Consider the following 24,827-nt stretch of genomic DNA (forward strand, 5'->3'; position numbering starts at 1 on the left):
GAGATTTTGTTCATTTCTTGCTGGATCGTCGATTAAACAGTTGCTACTTCAAGGTTTCGAGGTATAGTCGCTTTTCCTTACCTCTGATCGTTTTTTTTTCATAGCTTTTCTCTATGTCCTTCTGTGCTCATAGTTTTGAGGTTTTTGCAAAACTATCTTAAATACTTCATTTTTGATTCTAAACATCTTCCTTACGTGCCCAAGAGCACTTCTGTCGGATTAGTTTTTCCGTTATGTCGCCGGAACTCCGCCGGAATCAATTTCTGCTTAAAATACCCATTTTTAAGCAAAGTCTCAACCTTTGGGCTGAAAACTATCGCCTTAGCTTAGTGCTAGTAGGATTAGTCGTCATAATCGTCGTTAGTATCAACCCCATCTAATTTGTTTTTCGAAACTCTGATTTTGAAATTCTGAGCTGAAAATAATGACCAAAATACCCCTGCGACAGTTTTCGATTCGATATTTTTTCTGAGAGTTTCCTTGGCCTAGATATCGCCTAAGAATACCTAGGAATCGATTTAGATCGAAGAAAAAGTTCGGAAACCCTATTTTACATAGTGGCCGAAACCTATTGCTTAGAGTACCGTGTCCAAAAATAATTTTTGGGTCTCTATGACCTGAGCCATTGCGTAGCTCTTCCGATTGTCGAAATTTTGGCGCTGGTTTCGTGTCATTCCGAGTTCTGTAGCTCGAGTTATGCTCGTTTTAGCGAACGAGGTTATGTCGTCTATTCATGCTTAAAAATTGTACTCTGAAGCTTCTTAAGCTTTGTCTAACGCTAGTTAGTGTTATATTGACCGAATTGACTTGTTTTGATTGACCTTCGCTTCGTTTGCTCAAAGATTCGTTTGGAGGAACACTTGGAGCAGGAAAAGAGGATTGTGAAGGAGCCTTGCTTGAACACACTGGACGAGTTCGAGGTTAGGGCAACTTACTTACTAGCTATTTGCATTGTAGGCGTCGATAACTTCGACTTGAATATTGCGTGATATTGTATATTGCTTGGATATTGTTTATCGCTGTGAATTGGAAAATGTTTTCTGGAGGCTTCGGCCGAGTGAACTTATATGAGACGTGTGTCTCCGTTTTCTGAGAGGCTTCGGCCGTTTACTGGTTTCTGTCTTATCGCTTTCTAGTGGATATGACAAGGTTATGTTTACAGCACTGCCATATTGATTCATCGCTCGATAGAGCTTGATGTATTTGCGTTATGATTAAATTGTGCTGACTATATTCGTGTATTTTGATACCACTTTTGGGAGTGTAGAATACACTTACCTTCGTCATGACAAGGACGGGTTTGTTTTGGGAACGTTTGTTAGGTCGGACCAAGGTTCGAACCTTCATTGTTTTAGGGGATCTAGTGTTTTCTCGGAGAGTTGTTTGGGTTTGATGGGAACTTTGAACTTATATAGTTTTGGACCGAAAATAATCATAATATGTTTTATGTAAATAAATCCATAATATACTTACTAAGAATATAATGTTTTTAATTAATGACGATGATTCAACAGAAAAGACTTAGGAATGAAAGTGAGTTTGGAAAACGGGAATGGGTCGGTGATCCTAGCTTTGGGAACTTTATTTTGAAAGGTGTTGGAAATGAAAACTGAACTTTGGTATTAACGACATAATGGATTAACTCACGATGGAACACTTTACCTAATAAAAGAAATATTGTTTTAAGGGAACTCATTTTTATGGAAAAGAATTTGAAGACGGGCTTTAGCCAAGGGTCTGGGCATTAGTAAGGTACCTAGTAGAGTACACTTGGCACAACAGGTAGTGACGGTCAGCCGTGTAGAGTTGTATCGTGCCTGTTGATGTCTGGCGTAGCAAGCAGAATGGTTAAACCCGTAGGGTCACAACCGACTTGACTATAGCCTAGGGTTCTCGTTGTAGAAGCCTTTGGTCAATGAACCAATTTTACTTGTGAGGACGAATCGTTGTTTAGCTAACCATATTGCACCCATGCATACACGCGATGAAGTGCCAAGTGGAGTACTTCGGTATAGCAGGAAGCAACGATCAGCCGTGTAGAGTTGAATCGGTCCTGATTATACCTGGCACAACAGGAGGTAACGATCATCCATGTAGAGTTGTATCGTGCCTGTTGATGTCCGGCATAGCAAGCAGAAATGGTCGAACCATGTAGAGTTTGTACCGTCTTGACTATAGCCAAAGGTGATAAGTGACGCCCGAGCAGAAATGGTTAAACACGAGGCCAGTGTTACGACCGTCTCGAGGTGCCCAGCCTTTAAGTGGCAATACCATTGGTTTGTCCCGTCGCCAAGCAGAGTGACGTTATTCGGGTTTGTGTCAGCATATTCTGCATTGGCATACCATGCATTTAACTATATTCGTTGATATATTGCTTATCGAGTTTTCGAGATATAACTTATTGAACTGTTGAGATATTGAATATTGAATTTAGAAATCTGATAACATGTTATGTATATACCTTAGGGTAGACGATACAGAACTTATATGGATATATACAACCTATATATATATACCCCTTTATTCATCACATGTTGCTTGTATTATCTATTATATTCTGTGAGTTGACCCTAGCGCCTTGGCTTTGTGTGTATGGTTGTGTTTGGGCGGTCGGCCTGCTGCCAGACGTCCAACAGCTGATTCAAGATGGATCGTCGTTCGGGGAGGATCCGGAGCGCAATGACTATTACTGAGCCTTTGACGTGGACCCGGACTTCATGCATGATCGGATGAGGGTCGATGTTAGGAGTGTATTATATGGGGGGATTGTTTTCACAGCTCTGATTGTCATTTCCCGTTTTGGGGCTGACTTATCTCCTTGAAAACTGTATTCATAAAACTCATGGCTCTGACCATGGGATGCACTTATTCGCCTGCGGGCACTATCCCCAATTACTTTATGTTTATTATCTTTGGGTTGAGTCTTCATTATGTTAAGTCTTCTATTTGAAAAGAAAACGAAAAAAAATATTTACGCATTTTCCGCACTATTGATTTAAAGTCACTAAAGTGACACCACCGAAATCGGGGTGTTAAAAAGAGCATCTCCAATGCTATAGTTCTTAGCAGTTAGCACTATTCCTGTAGACCCGTACTACCACATGTGCTTAAGCAACTCATTGCAGATTTTGCTCTAACCATGAGTTCTTACTTCTTAATTCTTAACACTATTCATCCAATCCCACAATACCATTATATTAATATTTTTTATTTCAATATAATTTTAATTTAAATTTAAATGCTAATTCAATACTTAAATTAAATGAATGAGAGAGAAAAAAATTAATTTTTTATGCTAAGAACTAAAAAAAAAGTAAAAAAGCCCTAATGGTACTATTTAGGGGGCGAAGAGAGACTATCGCCCAAGCTATGCTTGGTCAAGCATTCTCAAAACAAGCTGGTTATTTGAGAAAGGGGCCATGTGGCGTGTGGGAAACAGTGAGAGCATTGATGTGTGGAAAGATAGGTAGGTGACGCAGGGTTGACCTCTGATTTATAGAGAGGATCTAGCACATGAGGCTAGGATATCTAAAGTCTCTGACTTGCTTGTTTCTAGGCAGGGTCGTTGGAATAAAGATCTAATTGAGGGTGTTTTCCATCCTAGTACAACTAGCTAGTGCTATTCTAGCTATTCCGTTGAGTATGGGAGGAGGTCAGGATAATCTCTTTTGGCCAAGCACTGCTGATGGACATTACACTTCAAAAGCAGGTTATTCAATGATTCGAGAGCTACTTGTTGAGAAGGAGCCGTCTTCTTCACCTTCTTCTACTTTGTGCCCGAGCCTATGGAGGAAGTTCTGGGCCAACCCAGCTATTCCCAGGTGCAAAGAGACAGCGTGGCGAGCTATTCGTGGCTTTCTTCCTGTGTGAGACAAGCTGTTCCAGAGGCACATGGATGTTGATCCATCTTGCGAGTTGTGTGGCCAGGACATGGAAATGGTGGAGCATATTTTCCTCCGCTATCTTGCGAGACAAGCTGTTCCAGAGGCACATGGATGTTGATGCATCTTGCGGGTTGTGTGGCCAGGACATGGAAACGACGGAGCATATTTTCCTCTGCTGCCCGGTTGCTTTAGTTGTCTGGTATGTGTCTCCGCTAGCCTTGCGGGTGGAGAAGTACCTAACGTTCCATCAGTTTTGGGGGGAGATTCTGCGGATTGATGATGAAGACGTGGTGGCCATGGTTCAATGCGTGTTATACCAGCTAGGAACCAGTGTTTTTAACCAGCAACAGGTGCGCATCGATCGGATTACTTAGAAGGTTGGGGCTCTCATTAGTGCTGCGGTTGGGGCGGTTTCTCCTCCTCATTCGCGTCAAGTGGCTGCTGTTTGGAAGAGACCAGCCTTGGACCAGATCAAGATTAATTGTGATGCATCCTTTCGAGCTCCAACGAACGTGGGTCTAGGCATGGTGGCGCGGAACTCGAGTGGGGAGGTAATGGCTTCTGCAACATCATCTTCTTGCTCTGTTTTATCGCCTCTTCTTACTGAAGCTTCATGTCTTCGTTGGGCTATGTCACTAGCTATTGACTTGGAATTCCGACAAGTGATTTTTGAGGTTGATTGTCTCCAACTATTCAAGGCTTGGAGGGCAGGAGTAGCCGGGAGGAACTATTTGGCTACTATTGTTAGTGATTGTCGTAGACTTAGTTTGCATTTTGATTCTGCTATTTTTACTTTTACTAGACGCTCAGGTAATTCTGTGGCGGACTATTTAGCTAGGAACGCTTCAACCTATGGCGAATTTGTCTGGGTGGAGGAGGTTCCGCCTGGCACTATCCGTTTTGTTGACTCTGATTGTTTGGCATCTTTGGCCGCTTAATTTATATCATGCTATTTGAGTTTTAAAAAAAATCTAGGTTCTTATTTTGAACTAAGAACTTCACGTCATCCCCTCTAGTGGTTAAGAATTATGTTCTCAAAAATAAGAACTAAGAACCTTGTATTGGAGATGCTCTAAGTACAATTTCAAGACTTTGTATGAGATTCCGCTCAAGTAAACGATAAAAGCAGTCTAAGTACAATTTGTGTCATCAATCTGAGGCCCTACAAGATTCATTTCTATGAATTAATAATTACCTCACAAATTTTAGCAGCAGAAAAAGTATAATTTTATGAGGTATCTGACAATTGTTTTATAGATTATTGGTGTTAGCTAGTCATACATCTCAATCTCCATTATTACATAGATGCTCCATTTAACAATTAGTCCACCCAACATAACAAGCAAGAAACAACATTCAATATCCCAGTTATCTCTTATTGGATTTTCTCTACTAGTCCACCATTAACAATCTTACTCAAACAAGCAGGAGGTTGGTTCAACCTCTATGGATTCACAACAAATACTTGACTTATTACCCCTCGTCTCTTTTTTCCTCTTCATCCTTGTGGCATTGAAAATGGGGATGAATCTGAAGAAACCAATCTCAACACAAAAACTACCTCCAGGTCCATGGAAGCTACCTATTATAGGAAATTTACCACACCTTGTTATGTCTCCACCACATAGAAAATTAAGAGACTTAGCCAAAATCTATGGACCATTGATGCATCTACAACTTGGAGAGATCTTCACAATTGTTGTTTCCTCACCAGAGTATGCCAGGGAGGTGATGAAAACCCATGATGTCATCTTTGCATCAAGGCCTCAGATTCTGTCTGCAAAGATAATTTCTTATGATTCCACAACCATAACTTTTGCACCTTATGGAAATTATTGGAGACAGCTACGGAAAATTTGCACATTGGAGCTTTTGACCCCAAAACGTGTCAATTCATTCCAACCAATAAGAGAAGAAGAGCTCAACAATCTCATCAAGAAGGTTTCTTCAGAGGAAGGATCAGATTCAGCCATCAATCTCACCAAAGCAGTGCTTTCATCGGTGTACGCGATCACTTCAAGGGCTGCATTTGGCAAGAAATGCAAAGACCAAGAAGAATTCATATCACTGGTGAAAGAAGTAGTGATTGTTGCAGCAGGTTTTTCCATAGGGGATTTGTTTCCTTCTGCGAAATGGCTTCAACATGTTTCTGGATTGAGGCCTAAGCTTGAGAGGTTGCACAGACAAATTGATCAGATATTGGAAAACATTGTCAATGAACATAAAGAAGCAAAGTCAAGAGCCAAAGAAGGACCAGATGAAGAAGAGGAAGATCTGGTGGATGTTCTCCTAAAATTTCAGCATGGTAGCAGCAACCAAGATATTTGCTTAACTAATGACAATATCAAGGCTGTAATCCTGGTAAGATTACTTACTAACTTCTTGCAAATAAATTTATGATGATAATCATTTTCTTATTGGAGTATTAACAACTTGTATTTATGACAGCTGGTTAGTTACTTATAACTCATTCTGTTTTACTGCCAGTTAGTTTGTTCTAACTGATTCTGTTTTTACCTCATGTATATAAACACTTGCAGTGAATGAATACAAAGTAGCTTAGCATTTCACTCCATTCATTTAAATTTAATGGTATCAGAGCCAATTCCTAGATCCATTTTTGGGCCAACCATTGGAATTTGAAATTAAAGAACCGACCTCACCACCCAATAGATATCTGGTGATGGGGATTAAGACATTGACCTGACCCGCCCCCACTACGGGGATATGGGCATTCCAATGATATAAGGTTTGTGATTTCCCCACTGATCAATATGTTTAGTCTTGATGCAAAGGGAGGTGTTAAGTCCCACATTTATTAAAAATATGCTAATGACGTAATTATAAATGAGAAGACAATTCTCACACCTACGCTAGCTTTTCGGGTAGAGTTGGACAAAACTCATATTTTAATACTTGCTGTGTAGTCTAGTTGAGAATGTAATTACTCTATAATATTACACATGTGAGTTCTTTGAAATTGTGCAGTATTGGATGACAACTGCTTATCTCTTTTAACTATGTGCTTGGATATCCTTGCTTTAGCTTAGCCCCACCTAACAATTACTTTTCAGAATATATTTGGTGCTGGTGGTGAGACAACAGCAACTACCATAGATTGGGCAATGGCAGAGATGGCAAGGGACCCAAGAGTAATGAAGAAAGCACAAGTTGAGGTGAGAGAGGTATTCAATATGAAAGGAAGGGTGGATGAAAATTGCATTAATGAACTCAAATATTTGAAATCAGTTGTCAAAGAGACCTTAAGATTACACCCTCCAGCTCCACTTTTACTTCCAAGAGAATGTGGACAAGCATGTGAGATTCAAGGGTATCATATACCAGCAAAAAGTAAGGTCATTGTCAATGCTTGGGCCATTGGAAGAGATCCAAGATACTGGAGTGAACCAGAAAGATTTTATCCAGAGAGATTCATTGATAGCTCTATTGACTACAAAGGGGGTAATTTTGAGTACATTCCATTTGGTGCTGGAAGAAGAATATGCCCTGGAACCACATTTGGTTTAATCAATGTTGAGGTGGCTCTTGCATCTTTGTTGTATCACTTTGATTGGAACCTGCCCAATGGAATGAAATGTGAGGAGTTGGACATGACTGAGCAATTTGGAGCCACCATTAGAAGAAAAGATGACTTGTTCTTGATTCCCATTGCTGCTACTCCTATCACAGTAAGTAAGATAAACCTAAACCATACAAGCAAAAGCTATATAGCCTTTAAATTATTGAATTTCTTATTCCCCATTCACTTGTGAAATATTCTTTGTTCATTTTGTTGATATCAGGAGAGCTAAGGACTTCCTAATGTGTCCAAAGTCAGAGGCAACTATGTTATGAACCTCCATCCTGACAAGGGAAATTTAGTTCCAATAAATTGCCATGTAGCATATGTGAACTGAAAATGAAGAACCAACTGTAAAGGAATGCGCACTACTAAAGGCGAATGAATAATTATTTCGTTGTATTTATCTTAGAGAAATTTTAGGTGTAAAAGACTCATTTTTTCCTGCTCCTCTTCTCTTTGATGTATGATACTATAATCTCTTACTTTTTTCACCACTCTAGTCCTTCGATTGCTTGTAGCTTGTTTATGGATCATGGTTCATGAAAAGGCAATGACACTTTTCTCTTTATTTCTACTTGCGCATCCCTAATCTCCCTTCAATTGTAGCCAATTACAAACTTCAAATAGAAAAATCTAAGGATTAGTCTCATGCTGTTCAACCTATTCAAATTGTTTTCACGTGGGCATAACTTCAAATATTCAAATATCTCCTTAGTTAGCTCGCTAACTTATGTTACAGATAAAGCCACAACATATGTAGCCATGTAGGAGGCTATTTAGTAAAGAATCTGGGGTTCTTAGAAAAGTTAATAGTACAATTTTTTTCCTCAGAATTCAGGGCGAACATAATATCACCCAAGATTTTAGATTATCTGAGTTTGCAGGTTAAGGTTCCTAAGATGTCACCTTGCGTTTCACTCAGGGAGGTTTAGTCAAGCTTGGTTCTCACAAGGCTGTTGGTTCAACTAAAACTCACTGTCAATCTGCACTTGATTAAGAGATTGATGACCCTCTTCCACTCCTTCCTACCATTACCCGGATACTAATTATATGCCCTCCATTATTATGCCACATATGTGTGCTTTTTTCAACAGCAAAAACTAATCATCAATTTTCTATTACAATAAAAACAATCTCCATTTCATTTAAACTTTTCAAATCAGAACACAACTAAAATTAATTGCATTGAACAAGAATATAGCCGCACGACCCAATGACCCTCTTGTGCCCAAAAACTATTTTTTCTTTCTTCCAACCGGGTTTGGATTGAGTAACGCCGCCCTAGTGAAGGTTTTACACTAACAGGCTACCGATGACATGGTTTTACACCAACAGGCTACCAATACGTAAGTTATCCCTCTTCATAGTCTGCGATTGTCATAATTTGAAAGTAAAAAGAAAATAAAACCAGGTTTGCCTTCATTTTGTTGTTTATTTCCTGACTTCTCTTTCAAACTTCCTTGGCTACATAATAACTCATAGAGATCCACTTAAGACTTGAAAGAACCACCACTACATTGAGATCAATATTCTGACTATAGAACTTGATCAACCACAGTTGATTCTATTGAATGATTATCTATCACAGGGGTTTGATTCTCATGCAAGTATGGTTAGTGACCACCCAAGAAAACAAATCACGGTAAGACTTCAGGAGTTTTAGAGAGTAGTGCTGCCTGTACACCTGTGAAGCACACTATGTTGGGTTTCATGGACCTAAACTGCTCCAACATATGGCTACCAGATGAAGACAATCATCATTCTTTCCTAACGAGTGAGTGGAAAACAACTGCTTTCTCTCAAAATGGTGAACTTCATCAACGAAATCCATAAAAACCTAGGAGTAAGCATAGATGATAGCAAAGACTAAGCCATATGTTGGCCACAGGATCCGGAGCTCAAACACCACTATAGTTTAAGTGGCAGAACTCCCAAGACAATAATAACAAACCAGAAGTTGCCATCTTAGTTGTCTCAAATTTGTACAGTATTTAGCACTTGGATTCAGCACAAACATTTCTCTGAAACATGCTTTTACATACCTATAGTGCTGAAAAGACAACAAAGAAAGCCTGTTATAAAATCCACAGATGGACCTGCCTGAATTGAATAGGGGTGCAAAGAAAATGATTCCAGTCTCACATGTAAACATAAATGTTTAATAATACCTAATAACAGCAACATGTAGTCTTACAAAAGGAGTTCAAACCCCAACCTTGCTAATCCTTGAAGTGCAATTCCTACATCTCAAGAACATCTGCTGCATAATCAATCCCTCTGGTACCTATTTACACAGGAAAAAAATGCATTTAAAATCTTGACATCATGCAGTAGAACAGAAGGGAACAAAAAAACATAAATAAGAGAGGACACAAACGAGAAAGAGGAACTATTAAAGATTAGTGTTCGCACATAAGCATCCTAAAAGCATGAAAAGGTAAATATTTTTAAATTCCATTCCTAAATTTCCATTCGAATTTTTCTTTTTAGCAAAACTCATTTAGATATAGCTTCCGCCTGTCAGTAGCTTAATATCAAATAGCACATTTGTAGTAATAGGTAGCTTGCGGTGCTTTAGTATAGCAAACCACACAATACAAGTAAAAGCTATTTAAGAAATATAGCGCATAAACATCACAGATCACAGCATCATAGGAAAACAAATTTGTTTTTGGCCTATGTTTTAGCACTAAAAAAAGAGAAAATTAGAACTACAAACAACCATGGAGAAAAATCACACATTAGTACATTACCACTTATTCAGTTAGATACAGCACATATGAAGTAAAAATTTAGGATATGGTAAAAATCAACATGCATTACAAATATGCATTAAGAGTAAACAGACAACAGCATAGCAGATAGTGCATAGCTACAGTCCCCTATGGCCAAATGTTCTAACTGCGTAAGTCTAAGCCGAAATTCAGGTCTAAGAAGATGTCCTAATTTTCCTATCATGCCCAGAAGTGAAAAGTAGTACGCCAATGAAAATTGCTCCCTATCCTTGTAGTAATAAGCTTATCCAATTTGCCATCAAAACACATGGATACATTATATGTCACTTAGCTTTCATTTGCCATAACATGAACAACAAGGAAAGAGAATGTAAGCAGGGTTGCAACTCAGTGCTCAACATTTTAACCAATCAGGGCTATATAAACTAACTTTCTAGAAAACAGAAATTACATAAAACAAAAAATGCGGCCGCCACATGTATTTTACTTAACAAAACCTCTTATTTATAACCCCAACCAAGAAATAGACCCAAGTAGTAGAAATAATTCACTGAAGCCTCCAACAAAAGGTCTGTTTTTATTTTAATCAGTCAAAATTCAATCAACACAATTGTCCTCACCAGCTGATCTTAGATCATGCACGTAAACATCCAAAATCATATCCAAACCATGATAAGCAGCAAATAAAATTGACCCTCACAATATCAAGCAGGTAATTGTCACCTTAGTGTGTGTTTAAATTTCTGTTGAACTCAACATCAGTCCACGTTAAAATCAACGTGGCAAAATCTTGCTTCTCTATTTGTGCATTGAGATGTGTCTTTCTGTTTGCGTTGAGTAAAACAGAAACCAAACGTAACAAAAAAGAACTAAGGTTCCTACTCTGCTATTGGCTTTCTTCATATAACAGTGCATACATATACCAAAGAGTAAATAAAGCTAATCATTCCTCTCTCAGAATGCTCCATCAGGAACACCACCCGCCAAAAGAAAAAATCACCCAAAAGTAAATATTCAATAGTCAATGCCAAATTTATTATATTCAAGTTGAAACAAATAAAGTACAATGTATAAAATTCAAAGCAGTTTTACCACAGTAATGTCAAGAAACACAAACATCGTTCGGTGTTGATCAAAACATGACAAAAGAGAAAGTTTACAAATAGAATGATTGTCGTAAACAAAAAGTGGAACAATGTAAAACAATGTTAGGTGACAACAAAAAGTAGTCAACAATCACATTGCAGCCTCACCAAGTAAACCCCTATTTCCCATCCTAATCTTAGACAAAACTAGTCTCAACACTAAATAAAGGTCACCAATCAAAGCTTAAGTGTAAAAAATTGATGATTAGTGCATCTAACACAAGCATTAGCATTGCAAAAGTCGAGGACATTAATTCATCACAGGGACAAATATCTAAAATTTTACCGTAGATGAAAATAGGAATTCACTCCAGCTTCCCTTCCCTTTCTCGATTCCATTGCTCGATCCTGGCTCGCCGTTCTTCGCTCCCTTCCCTCGCCGGACTCCCACCATGCCTCCTCCTTCCCCCACCATCCCTATCACTGCTTCTCCTATCACTGCTCCTCCTCCCTCGAGAATCATAATCCCTGTCCCTATGACGCCTCTCGCGATCCATACTCCCTCTGCGTCGGGGCGGACTCCTGCTCCTGCTCCGACGAACCGGACTCCTGCTCCTAATCCTGAAAGAGTGCGATGAAAAAAGCTTCCTCCGCAGGTCCCTACCTATCAGCTTAACATGCATGAAGTTGCAGTAACCACCGCGGTTACAGCTATTCTCCTCATACTGCCTACAAGTCGCCTCACGGAAATCAGTAACAGGCGAGAATTCAGCAATGATCGGCCGCCCGGAGTAAAATCTCCCGTGCAGCGCGGCAAGCGCCTTGGCAGCCTCATCCTCCTCCCGGAACTGCACATAAACATTGCCGATCATGTGATCGGCAAGGTTATCACAGACATTGAGCGTCTCAATCTCGCCGAATTTCGAAAGCTCGAGGAAGATATCCTCATAGAAATCCTCAAAGTGCTGCTGAATCTCGCGCGGATCGATAGGCTGGCCCTGCAAATAAAAAAACCGCCATTAAAACGGTGAATGTAACTGAATTTGTTGAGCGTAACAGAATTCAGTTTTACCTGTGGGTCGACGCCGGGGGTGATCATGTCGGGTCTCTGGTACATGTTGGCGAGGAGGAGGGTGGGGGAGATGCTGGGGCGGTTGTGGAGGCGAGAGCAGCGGTCGCCGTGTCTGCAGGCGCCGATCTTGAAGTAGAAGGGGCAGTTAACGCGGTCCTTCTCGGTGCCGAATATTGATGCCAGGTGCTCCGCCATGGAATTTGATTTGATTGGCTTGTTCTGCTGCTTGGATTTGAGGGGAGTTTGTTTGCAGTGTGTAGGGTTTCTGGAACAGTGTTGGATTGGGTGGGGAAGACAGGAAGAAACTAGGGTCGATCTGATCTACAGGGTCTATTTATCGCAAATTTCGAACCAACAGTCCTACACTTTGCTGTGCGGGTTCCAAACTAAGTTTTGCTTTTTTTTCTTTAGCCACATGTCTCCACGAGAAAAGAGGTTTAACGTACTCAGGATATGGTAGCTCACTAAGGAAAATGAAGAAATTTGTAGGGTGAAGGGTCAGAGTTCAAATCCTGGCGAAGGAACTAATTTACTAACAATTAACATTTAAGTATTTTTTATTACTTCAGAAGCGGATTGAACTTGGGTCAAAGGCGAAATCCCTTAAGAAAATACACATTCACCCTTTGGGGTTAACCATCACTTTTCTATTTCTCTTTTATTTTTATATTTTTTAAAATCTATTTGAAAAAAAAAGACTGTAACGTCCTGATTTTTCAAGGGTTACTTAGTGATCAAAAAGTAAATTAATCATACTAATGAACTTTTGAAATTATATAAATGTAGGTATTTTTTTTTGAAACATAATACATTTTAATACTTTCCAAATCATACTATAACAATGTATAATAATTACCCAATAGTAGATACCCTTACATTAGATAATATAATTACAACAGAGACTGCGAAATAAATATAAAAGGGTCTCCTATGCCCATCGAGCTCCCCGGAATCTCCACATGACTAATCTTTGAACCATTAGCTCATCGTCACACAATTTCCCGACAACGTCTCCTTTCATGCATTTATCGGTTCTCGCTCGTCCTTTAGAGCGGCGTCATCGGACATTCATAATCGAGAAAAAGTGCAAGGGTCAACTTCTTATTCCACAAGGTCATATGTAGGACGTGCACACATACAAGCAAGTAGAATCATGCATGTTCACAATTATAATCACCTAGCAAAATTCTCACACCACGGCATGGTCATACGTTCCTGAGGAATTCAATGATAGCTTAGGATGAGGCAAACACTCCAACAAGCAAGTCACAAGGCCCATAAACCACGAGTACTTGTACGCGAAAAAAGAAAGAATAGTGCATTGTTGCCTAAGGACCTCTTGTCATGCTAATAGGATAAGTTCTTTTTTTTTTTAAAAAAAAGTTTATTATAGTTTAGCCTGAATCTATGATAAATTATATTAGGGCTGCAACCTGAATTCTTCCACCACAACTCCCTTCCTCCTCCCCTCCCCACCATCCTCCCTCACCTCAACCTCCTCACGCTCCGCCACAACTACCAGCACCACCAGATCTTTTCCCTCCCTTCTTCAACCTCCTATTTTGACAATTACACTTAAGAATATATTGAGCAGTGTGGAAAAACATAAGTTATTAGTGATAATCAAAATTTGAAATTACAAAAGTATGATAAATAATAAAATATAAGTGGTGCATGGAAAAGGATTAAAAATAATTTTAAAATATAGTAATGGGTCTCATTTAGCGGGAGATCAAACATGTCTCTAAGGATTTCCATACCATTTATATTTTAAATTATATTTTGTCACACATGAAAAATATTTATATAATTATGCTACATATGAAATTTATCTCTTAAAATTTTAATATGAACCCTTCTAAATTTGTGTTCAAGCGCCACCCTTGGTCACCCGAGTACTAAATACCCGGGTGGGATCACAATTTGAATTTTCTTAAATTTTCCAAGCAAATTATTGGTGCATACTCATCTATCTATATATATTAGAAAAGAACAACTTCTAGCATGACGTGTCGCTCTCACAGGCCAAGTTAGTGACGTGTCGTTCCGAGATTAATTCTCACTTAATTATTTACACGTCAGCTTTTCCACCTATTAATTCTCATTTAATAATTTACACGTCAGCTTTTCCACCTATTAATTCTCATTTAATAATTAATTCAGGATTTTATGAGTTTTTATTGTGATTTGCTAGATTTTGATAGTTTTTATCTATATTTATTTAGTACCTTAAATGAAGATTTTTTTCTAGAAGATTTTGTCACGTGTCACTCTCATATCTTTCTAATTCCCTCTATATAAAAAAATATATCTATCAGTAAATATTTTGTTTTTTCTTAACTTTGACATACATATTTTTTTTAAAACTAATTAATTTTTATGGTATTTTTATTGAATTTTCGGATTTTTAATTAATTCAAGATTTTATGAGTTTTTATTGTGATTTGCTAGATTTTGATAGTTTTTATCTATATTTATTTAGTACCTTTTTAAATTTTAGATTTGATTAGGATTTAGGTTGTTTATTTAATGATTTTATCTTAATTTATTTTTAGAGTATTAATTAATTTTTATGGTATTTTTATTGAATTTTCGGATTTTTAATTAATTCAAGCTTTCATGAGTTTTTATTGTGATTTGCTAGATTTTTGTAGTTTTTATCTATCTTTATTTAGTACCTTTTAAAATTTTAGATTTGATTTATAAGATCTGTCCAAATTATCTAAGATTTACCTAGATTACTCCTTACTAAATTTATTTCATCATGATTTAAATAGATTATTAATATATGAACTTTTTTTTCATAAAATTTTAAAAGATTTGCCCTAATTATCTAAGATTTACCTAGATTAAATAAAAAACTAAAAATTCAATAAAAATACCTTAAAAATTAATTAATAAAAACTACCAAATCACAATAAAAACTCATAAAATCTTTAATTAAATAAAAATAACATAAAATTTAATGAATACTCTAAAAATAAACTTTTTCTTCACCTAAAATTTATTTCCATAACAAATCTTGAAACCGATTTTTTAAAGCTAATTTTAAATCTGATAAACTTTTTCATAAAATATTAAAATCTTAAAAGATTTGCCTTAATTATCTAAGATTTACCTAAATTGCTCCTTACTAATACTGCATCAGCCACCTCCTCCCCTACATGTCTCTACTGTGAACCGGTTGACATGAAGGAAAAATGAGGAAGATCATAAACTAAAATGTAAATAAAAATACCTTAAAAATTAATTAATAAAAACTACAAAATCACAATAAAAACTCATAAAATCCTTAATTAAATAAAAATCCGAAAATTCAATAAAAATAACATAAAATTTAATTAATACTCTAAAAATAAACTTTTTCTTCACCTAAAATTTATTTCCATAACAAATCTTGAAACCTATTTTTTTAAGTTAATTTTAAATATGAGAAATTTTTTCATAAAATATTAAAATCTTAAAAGATTTGCCTTAATTATCTAAGATTTACCTAAATTGCTCCTTACTAATACTGCATCAGCCATCTCCTCCCCTACATGCCTCTACTGTGAACCGGTTGGCATGGAGGAAAAATGAGGAAGATCACTCGAGTATGCAACTTGCTTTATGTGGTGATGATAATTGTGTAAGTTGATAATTGTGTAAGTGTTTGACATAAATGTTTATGCTTCGCTTCCTAAAGGTTAATTTTTATTGCTGAATTTGATTGACCTAATTAGTGAGCACTATATTTGGTAGTGTTGATTCAATTCCTAAAAGTCATGGCCTTTAATTTTCTCTTAATTTGTTCATTGTTCCCTATTTTGTGATTGTTTTGTTTAATTTCATATATGCTTTAGTATTTGTTGGTGGTTTCTGTGATGCTTCCATATCTCTTAAATAAACTAATGTTGTGATGCTTCCTTTTATGCAACCCTTATTCTGAATGTACTTAATCGGCCAATTAATAGCAAACTTACATGCTTTTATCCTTCCAATTGCAAGTTTATTTAATTGCAGATAAACTCTTTCAGAAGAAGGGACGTCTGTAAGATCAAGTTTTGATCTAGTAGTACAACTCTATGTTTTGATGATTACAAGTTAACCTTTTGATATGAACAATTGTGGTACTCTAACGTGTTTTTCTGAGTGTGCTATTTACAGGCTCTGACCTCAACTCAATCTCACACAAATCAGAAGCACTGTGTATAAAGGGTAACCCAAGCAACGCTTTCGCATTCACCATGTTCAGTATGAACAGTGGAAAAGCTTCAGAAGTTCTGAAGCTATACAAACTCTGATGTGGACTCAGTCGCTAGAAGCTCTGAAGATCCAGAAAGTTCTGATAACCAAGAAACACTGAAGGTTCAGATGTTCTGATGGTGTAGAAGACTCTGAAGATCCAGAAGCTGAATAGTGGAAACTCTGAAGTCCAGAAGCAAGAAACTCTGAAGGCCATGTTCTTCCCTCTGAGTTCAGAATCAGAAGATACAATGGTCAGAGGATCTGTGCTTTCCCTCTGACTCTGATCAACCGGCTTCACAAGTTCCAATATGAAGTATTCCCCTGATCAGAAGTCTCCTAGGTTAAAAGGTCAAGTCGCTATCCAAGTACAAAAACAAGTGTACCTTCCTGACGACCTACCTAACGTTCTCAGCCACAGCAGAAGCTGGATTTTCCAGAACTGCCCTCCAACGGTAGCATTTCCCATGCAACGCTCAACCCTAATCCTTGGAGTATATATAGAGGCTGAAGATTGAAAGAAGCGGCTAAGAAACTAAGAAGAAGTAATACACACGCGCAAGACATATTCAAAATATTCTAAGCCTTCTTTCATCTGAAATTCATTGAGTTTACAATTAGCTTTTTAGAAGCAAATCTCTTGTAAACAATTCTTTGATAAACAGTTTGTTTAGTTCCTTTAGGAGATCAAGGTTGATCGGATCCTAGAGAAGACTAAGAGAGTGAATCTTAGTGTGAGCTAAGTCAGTGTAATTGTTAGTCACTTGTAGGTTTCAAGTGCAGTTGTAACTCTTACCTGATTAGTGGATTGCCTTCATTCTAAGAAGGAAGAAATCACCTTAACGGGTGGACTGGAGTAGCTTGAGTGATTTATCAAGTGAACCAGGATAAAATCCTTGTGTGCTTTTCTATCTCTTATCTTTAGCACTAAAGTTCTCGAAAGATTTGTCTAAATCTTTAAGGTGGAAGTTTTGTTCTAAAAACGTTATTCAAACCCCCTCTTTCTACCGTTTTTCATACCTTCAATTGGTATCAGAGCGCAAGTTCTGATTACCACACCTAACAGTGTTCAGTGATCCGGGCCGGTGTGAAAAACAATGGCTGCCACCACCAGTGAAACTCAAAGAGATGGTTACAACGCAAAGCCTCCTATGTTCGATGGTCAGAGGTTCGAATATTGGAAAGATAGACTGGAAAGTTTCTTTCTGGGTTTCGATGCAGATCTCTGGGATATTATTGTGGATGGCTATGAGCGTCCAGTTGATGCAGATGGCAAGAAGATCCCAAGGTCAGAGATGACTGCAGATCAAAAGAAGCTGTACTCACAACATCACAAAGCAAGAGCAATTCTTCTAAGTGCTATTTCCTATGAGGAGTACCAGAAGATTACAGATCGTGTGTTTGCTAAAGGCATTTTTGAATCTCTGAAGATGTCTCATGAAGGAAACAAGAAAGTCAAAGAATCAAAGGCATTGTCTTTGATCCAAAAGTATGAATCCTTCATCATGGAGCCAAATAAGTCCATTGAAGAAATGTTCTCCAGATTTCAATTGCTTGTAGCTGGCATACGACCTCTCAACAAGAGCTACACAACAAAAGATCATGTCATAAGGGTCATCAGGTGTCTTCCTGAAAGTTGGATGCCTTTGGTGACTTCAATAGAGCTCACGAGAGACGTTGAGAATTTGAGTTTAGAAGAACTCATCAGCATTTTGAAATGCCATGAGCTGAAACGCTCAGAGATGCAAGATCTGAGGAAAAAGTCCATAGCCTTGAAATCCAAATCTGAAAAGGCTAAGGTTGAGAAGTCAAAGGCTCTTCAAGCTGAAGAAGAAGAATCTGAAGAAGCATCAGAAGATTCTGATGAAGATGAGCTGACTCTGATCTCCAAGAGACTCAACCGCATCTGGAAGCACAGGCAGAGCAAGTTCAAAGGCTCTGGAAAGGAAAAAGGAAAGTATGAGTCCTCAGGCCAGAAGAAGTCTTCAATCAAGGAAGTCACATGTTTTGAGTGCAAAGAATCTGAGCACTACAAAAGTGATTGTCCAAAGTTGAAGAAAGACAAGAAGCCAAAGAAGCACTTCAAGACGAAGAAGAGTCTGATGGTGACATTTGATGAATCAGAGTCAGAGGATGTTGACTCTGATGGTGAAGTCCAAGGACTCATGGCAATTGTCAAAGACAAGGAAGCAGAGTCAAAGGAAGCTGTTGACTCTGACTCAGAATCAGAAGGAGATCCTAACTCAGACGATGAAAATGAGGTATTTGCTTCTTTCTCTACCTCTGAACTGAAACATGCTTTGTCTGATATCATGGATAAGTATAACTCTTTATTGTCTAAGCATAAAAAGTTGAAAAAGAACTTATCTGCTGTCTCCAAGACTCCTTCTGAACATGAGAAAATTATTTCTGATTTGAAAAATGAAAATCATGCTTTGGTAAATTCTAACTCTGTGCTTAAGAACCAGATTGCTAAGTTAGAAGAAATTGTTGCCTGTGATGCCTCTGATTGTAGAAATGAATCTAAGTATGAAAAGTCTTTTCAAAGATTCCTAGCTAAAAGCGTGGATAGAAGCTTAATGGCTTCAATGATCTATGGCGTAAGCAGAAATGGAATGCATGGCATTGGCTATTCTAAACCAATTAGAAATGAGCCTTCTGTGTCTAAAGCTAAATCCTTGTATGAATGCTTTGTTCCCTCTGGTACCATATTGCCTGACCCTGTACCTGCTAAAATTGCTAAAAACCCTCTTAAAAAGGGATCTTTCTCTACGACTAAATATCATGCAAATATTCCTTTAAAATATTATGTTGAGACACCCAAGGTGATCAGAACCTCTGGGGTAACTAACAAAAGAGGACCCAGAAAATGGGTACCTAAGGACAAGAATATCTATGTTGCAGATATCCTTGATAGCTCCACTGAAACACCAATCATGGTATCTGGACAGTGGATGCTCGCGTCACATGACGGGAGAAAAGCGTATGTTCCGAGAGCTGAAACTTAAGCCTGGAGGCGAAGTTGGCTTCGGTGGAAATGAAAAGGGTAAAATTGTTGGTACTGGTACTATTTGTGTAGATAGTAGTCCATGCATTGACAATGTTTTATTGGTAGACGGCTTAACACATAACTTATTGTCTATAAGTCAATTAGCTGACAAGGGTTATGATGTTATATTCAATCAAAAGTCCTGTCGGGCTGTAAGTCAGATCGATGGCTCTGTTCTGTTTAACAGCAAGAGGAAGAACAACATTTATAAGATCAGATTATCTGAGTTGGAGGCTCAGAATGTGAAGTGCCTTCTGTCTGTTAATGAAGAGCAGTGGGTATGGCATAGACGGTTAGGGCATGCCAGTATGAGAAAGATTTCTCAGCTGAGCAAGCTAAACCTTGTCATGGGCTTACCCAATCTGAAGTTCGCTTCAGAAGCTCTTTGTGAAGCATGTCAGAAAGGCAAATTCACAAAAGTCCCTTTCAAGGCAAAGAATGTTGTCTCAACCTCAAGGCCGTTGGAACTTCTGCATATCGACCTCTTTGGACCAGTGAAAACTGAGTCTATAGGTGGCAAGAGATATGGGATGGTTATCGTTGATGACTATAGCCGCTGGACATGGGTAAAGTTTCTAACCCGCAAGGATGAGTCTCATGCTGTGTTCTCTACCTTCATTGCTCAAGTGCAAAACGAGAAGGCTTGTAGGATTGTGCGTGTCAGAAGTGACCATGGTGGAGAGTTTGAGAATGACAAGTTTGAGAGTCTGTTTGATTCCTATGGGATTGCACATGATTTCTCTTGTCCCAGAACTCCTCAACAAAATGGTGTTGTTGAGAGGAAGAACAGAACTCTTCAGGAGATGGCTAGAACCATGCTCCAAGAAACTGGCATGGCTAAGCATTTTTGGGCAGAGGCAGTAAATACAGCATGTTACATTCAGAACAGAATCTCTGTGAGACCAATTCTGAATAAGACTCCTTATGAATTGTGGAAGAACATAAAACCCAACATTTCTTATTTTCATCCTTTTGGCTGTGTTTGTTATGTTCTCAATACTAATGATAGATTGCATAAATTTGATGCTAAGTCTTCTAAGTGTCTATTACTTGGTTATTCTGATAGATCTAAAGGTTTTAGATTTTATAATACTGATGCTAAGACTATTGAAGAATCTATTCATGTTAGATTTGATGATAAGCTTGACTCTGACCAGTCAAAGCTAGTTGAAAAGTTTGCAGATTTAAGCATTAATGTTTCTGACAAAGGCAAAGCTCCAGAGGAAGTTGAGCCAGAGGAAGATGAACCAGAGGAAGAAGCTGGTCCCTCTAACTCACAAACTCTGAAGAAGAGCAGAATCACTGCAGCTCACCCTAAGGAATTGATTCTGGGCAACAAAGACGAACCAGTCAGAACCAGATCTGCCTTCAGACCCTCTGAAGAGACCTTGCTGAGTCTGAAAGGATTGGTGTCCTTAATTGAACCCAAGTCCATAGATGAAGCTCTTCAGGACAAGGATTGGATTCTGGCCATGGAAGAAGAATTAAATCAATTCTCCAAGAACGATGTTTGGAGCTTAGTGAAGAAGCCTGAGAATGTCCATGTTATTGGAACGAAATGGGTATTCAGAAACAAGCTAAATGAGAAAGGAGATGTAGTCAGAAACAAGGCAAGGCTAGTTGCTCAAGGCTACAGCCAGCAGGAAGGAATAGACTACACTGAAACATTTGCTCCGGTAGCAAGACTGGAGGCAATCAGACTGTTGATCTCCTTCTCAGTAAATCACAACATAGTTCTACATCAGATGGACGTAAAGAGTGCCTTCCTAAATGGTTATATCTCAGAGGAAGTCTATGTTCATCAACCCCCAGGTTTTGAAGATGAGAAGAAACCAGACCATGTGTTCAAATTGAAGAAATCACTCTACGGTCTGAAGCAAGCTCCCAGAGCATGGTATGAGAGACTTAGCTCATTCCTTCTGGAGAATGAGTTTGTAAGGGGTAAAGTAGATACAACTCTCTTTTGCAAGACTTATAAAGATGATATCTTAATTGTGCAAATTTATGTTGATGATATTATATTTGGTTCTGCTAATCAATCTCTATGCAAAGAATTTTCTGAGATGATGCAGGCTGAATTTGAGATGAGTATGATGGGAGAATTAAAGTACTTTCTGGGAATACAAGTTGATCAAACACCAGAAGGAACATATATCCATCAGAGCAAGTACACTAAAGAACTTCTGAAGAAGTTCAATATGCTGGAATCTACAGTGGCCAAGACTCCAATGCATCCTACATGCATTTTGGAGAAAGAAGATAAAAGTGGTAAAGTATGTCAGATGCTCTATCGTGGAATGATAGGTTCACTTCTATACTTAACTGCATCTAGGCCAGACATATTATTTAGTGTTCACTTATGTGCTCGTTTCCAATCAGATCCAAGGGAAACCCACTTAACTGCTGTTAAGAGGATCCTAAGGTATCTGAAAGGCACCACTAACCTTGGCTTGATGTATAAGAAAACATCAGAGTACAAGCTTTCAGGTTATTGTGATGCTGATTATGCTGGAGATAGAACAGAGAGAAAAAGTACTTCTGGAAATTGTCAATTTCTGGGAAGCAATCTAGTCTCATGGGCAAGCAAGAGGCAATCAACCATTGCATTATCAACTGCAGAAGCAGAATATATCTCAGCAGCAATATGCAGCACTCAGATGCTCTGGATGAAACATCAGCTGGAGGATTATCAGATCCTTGAGAGCAATATCCCAATCTATTGTGATAACACTACTGCAATCTCATTGAGTAAGAACCCTATCTTGCATTCAAGGGCAAAGCACATTGAGGTAAAGTATCACTTTATTAGAGATTATGTACAGAAGGGCGTACTTCTTCTGAAGTTTGTTGATACTGACCATCAATGGGCAGATATCTTTACAAAGCCCTTAGCTGAAGATAGATTTAATTTTATTCTGAAAAATCTAAACATGGACTTTTGTCCAGAGTGAAGATGGATCAGAACCTCTGACTATGATACTTCTTGATCAGAAGATGTCTAGTCCAGAAGGTAACTCAATCAGAGTGTGTGTGCCCACTGGTACTGACTCTGAAGCTGAGACAACAACACGTGTATCAGAATTTCTGATGCATAATTCCTTGTGCCCGTGTGACAGTCTGTTATGATTGCGTGTTGATATGCTTATCTCCTGTGTGTGATTGTGTATTTTACTGTTACTATCTATCTTTAATTTTCAACCGTTGATCTTAAAGTGCTTTTTGAATCAACAACGGTTATTTGATAAAACCCACTATACACACACGTTCTCGTTCACTTCCGGTTTTCACTCTCGCACTCTCTGCTTTTCAAAACCGCCTCTTTCTTGATTTCTCTCTCGATCTCTCTTCATCTTTCAAACTTCATCTTCTACCTCAAACCTTCAACCTCTTCAAGATGGTGAGACAAACCAGAAGATCTACTGCAGATGCACCTCAGTTCCCTCACATGGTAGTCGGTTTGGCAACGGGTCAAAGGGGCTCTGAGAACCCGGCACAAGAACAAGTTCAAGCTCAAGAGCAGTTTGTTCCAATTGCAGAACGGGGCTGTGCCGTTCACTGTGTTTATCCTCCTGAGGAACTCCAAGTCCTGGCAGAATGGAGATTCAACCTCGACAACTTGGCTGCAAATGGGTTTGACCTTCGTCCTGAAGTCCAAGCTCAAGGTTGGGGAAATTATTTCAACCGACTTCGAGGACCGGTGTATGAGAAGTTGGTCAAGGAATTCTGGAAGCACGCCGACTGCGATGATACTCTAGTGGTATCTCATATTCTTGGCAGGAAGATCATCATCACGGAGAAGTCATTCGTGAATCTGCTAGGTGCAGAAACTGCTTATGGGTATCGGTTCCAACTGACGGAATCGAAGCTGAAACCCAGCACCAAGGACATAGTCAATCAGGCTCTGTACACCACCTTCAAACCGGGCAAGACGAGTTACAAAGTGATGGATCTTCACCCCAAACTCAGGATCTGGCACAAGATCCTGTTCAACTGCATCAATCAGAGACCGAAGGGCAGTTCCCCAGACTACATCAACTTCAACCAGAAGGCGATGTTATTTTTCATCCAAAATCAGGAGAAGATCTGCCTTCCCTACTTCCTGTTCTCTTACTTGAAGGAATGCATCCGGAAGTCTCGCACCACCGCCTCCATCAAGTCTGCAATCAAATATATCCCTTTTGGGAGGCTGCTCTCAGACTTTCTAATTGAAAGCAACTTGGTGCAAGATTTGATCAATGCTGGTTGCACAGAGGATTTGAGCACAATTGTCAGTGATGTCTTCACTGCAAATTCTCTGAAGAAGATGGGTTTGGTCCAGAAGAAGATTGCTCCTGCTCATGAAGACACATCTTCTGAGATCAGAGGAAGAAGAATGCCTCTGAATGACTACCCTCTGTGGACTCAAGCAGACAATCCTGACGCCATCAGATGCTATGTTGAAGATCTAAGGGCTCAAGGATTCGAAATTGACCTTGATGATTTCGTCAGCAGACTGCCACCAGCCCCAGAGTTTCCTTCTCCTCCCAAGAAGAAAGCTCAGAGGAAGATGGTTCTGGACGAATCTTCTGAGGACTCTGATGTCCCTCTGGTCAAGAAGACAAAGAGAAAGCCTGATGATGATGATGGTGATGATAGTGAGGATAGTCCTCCTAAGAAGAAGCAGAAGAAGGTCAGAATCGTGGTGAAGCCTACTCGGGTGGAACCAGCTGCTACAATGGTCAGAAGGACTGAAGCTCCTGTCAGAGTGACTCGATCATCAGCACATTCAAGTAAGCCTGCACTTGCTTCTGATGATGATTTGAATTTATTTGATGCACTCCCAATTTCTGCCTTGCTTCAACACTCCTCAAATCCCCTCACTCCTATTCCTGAATCCCAACCAGCCGCACAACCCACCTCTCCAACACATTCCCCACGATCCTCCTTCTTTCAACCTTCTCCTACTGAAGCACCTCTCTGGAATTTGCTTCAGAACCCAACCTCTAGGTCAGAAGATCCAACCTCTCTCCTTACCATTCCGTACGACCCATTATCTTCTGAACCCATCATCCATGACCAACCAGAACCCAACCAAACAGAACCACAACTCAGAACGTCTGATCACTCTGCTCCCAGAGCATCAGCACGTCCTGCTGCCAGAACCACGGATACAGACTCTTCAACAGCCTTTACACCTGTATCCTTTCCAATCAATG

General features: G+C 38.9%; 2 protein-coding genes and 1 long non-coding RNA gene across 5 annotated transcripts; 2 read left to right on the forward strand and 1 right to left on the reverse strand.

The window, feature by feature from the left end:
• The first annotated feature begins 212 nt into the window (after positions 1-212).
• LOC130735202 (uncharacterized) lies at positions 213-2,909 on the forward strand. Its single transcript, XR_009018337.1, has 2 exons — positions 213-920; positions 2,626-2,909. It is a non-coding gene; the product is annotated as an uncharacterized LOC130735202 (long non-coding RNA).
• A 2,270-nt stretch (positions 2,910-5,179) lies between these two features.
• Positions 5,180-8,041, forward strand: LOC130737439 (cytochrome P450 71D11-like). 2 transcript variants are annotated; one of them, XM_057589197.1, is made up of 3 exons: positions 5,180-6,245; positions 6,959-7,577; positions 7,688-8,041. In XM_057589197.1, exons 1-3 carry the CDS (start codon positions 5,331-5,333, stop codon positions 7,705-7,707), a joined length of 1,554 nt encoding a protein of 517 aa, XP_057445180.1. In that variant the 5' UTR covers positions 5,180-5,330; the 3' UTR covers positions 7,708-8,041. The 2 variants fall into 2 exon arrangements, with proteins under 2 accessions (XP_057445180.1, XP_057445181.1); XM_057589198.1 differs by having other exon boundaries at positions 5,182-6,245; positions 6,959-7,573.
• Positions 8,042-9,293: 1,252 nt separating this feature from the next.
• Positions 9,294-12,740, reverse strand: LOC130737440 (splicing factor U2af small subunit B). 2 transcript variants are annotated; one of them, XR_009018692.1, is made up of 4 exons: positions 12,360-12,740; positions 11,634-12,285; positions 9,636-9,751; positions 9,294-9,517 (listed from the first exon to the last, which is right to left on the reverse strand). XR_009018692.1 is itself a non-coding variant. In XM_057589199.1 (3 exons), the coding sequence occupies exons 1-2, from the start codon at positions 12,552-12,554 to the stop codon at positions 11,653-11,655; spliced, it is 828 nt and encodes a 275-aa protein (XP_057445182.1). In that variant the 5' UTR covers positions 12,555-12,740; the 3' UTR covers positions 9,294-9,751; positions 11,634-11,652. The 2 variants fall into 2 exon arrangements, 1 of the variants encoding a protein (XP_057445182.1); XM_057589199.1 differs by having other exon boundaries at positions 9,294-9,751.
• Positions 12,741-24,827: the final 12,087 nt, after the last annotated feature.

Source organism: Lotus japonicus, chromosome 2 (genome assembly GCF_012489685.1).
Source record: "Lotus japonicus ecotype B-129 chromosome 2, LjGifu_v1.2".
In the NCBI taxonomy this organism is placed as follows: Eukaryota; Viridiplantae; Streptophyta; class Magnoliopsida; order Fabales; family Fabaceae; genus Lotus; species Lotus japonicus.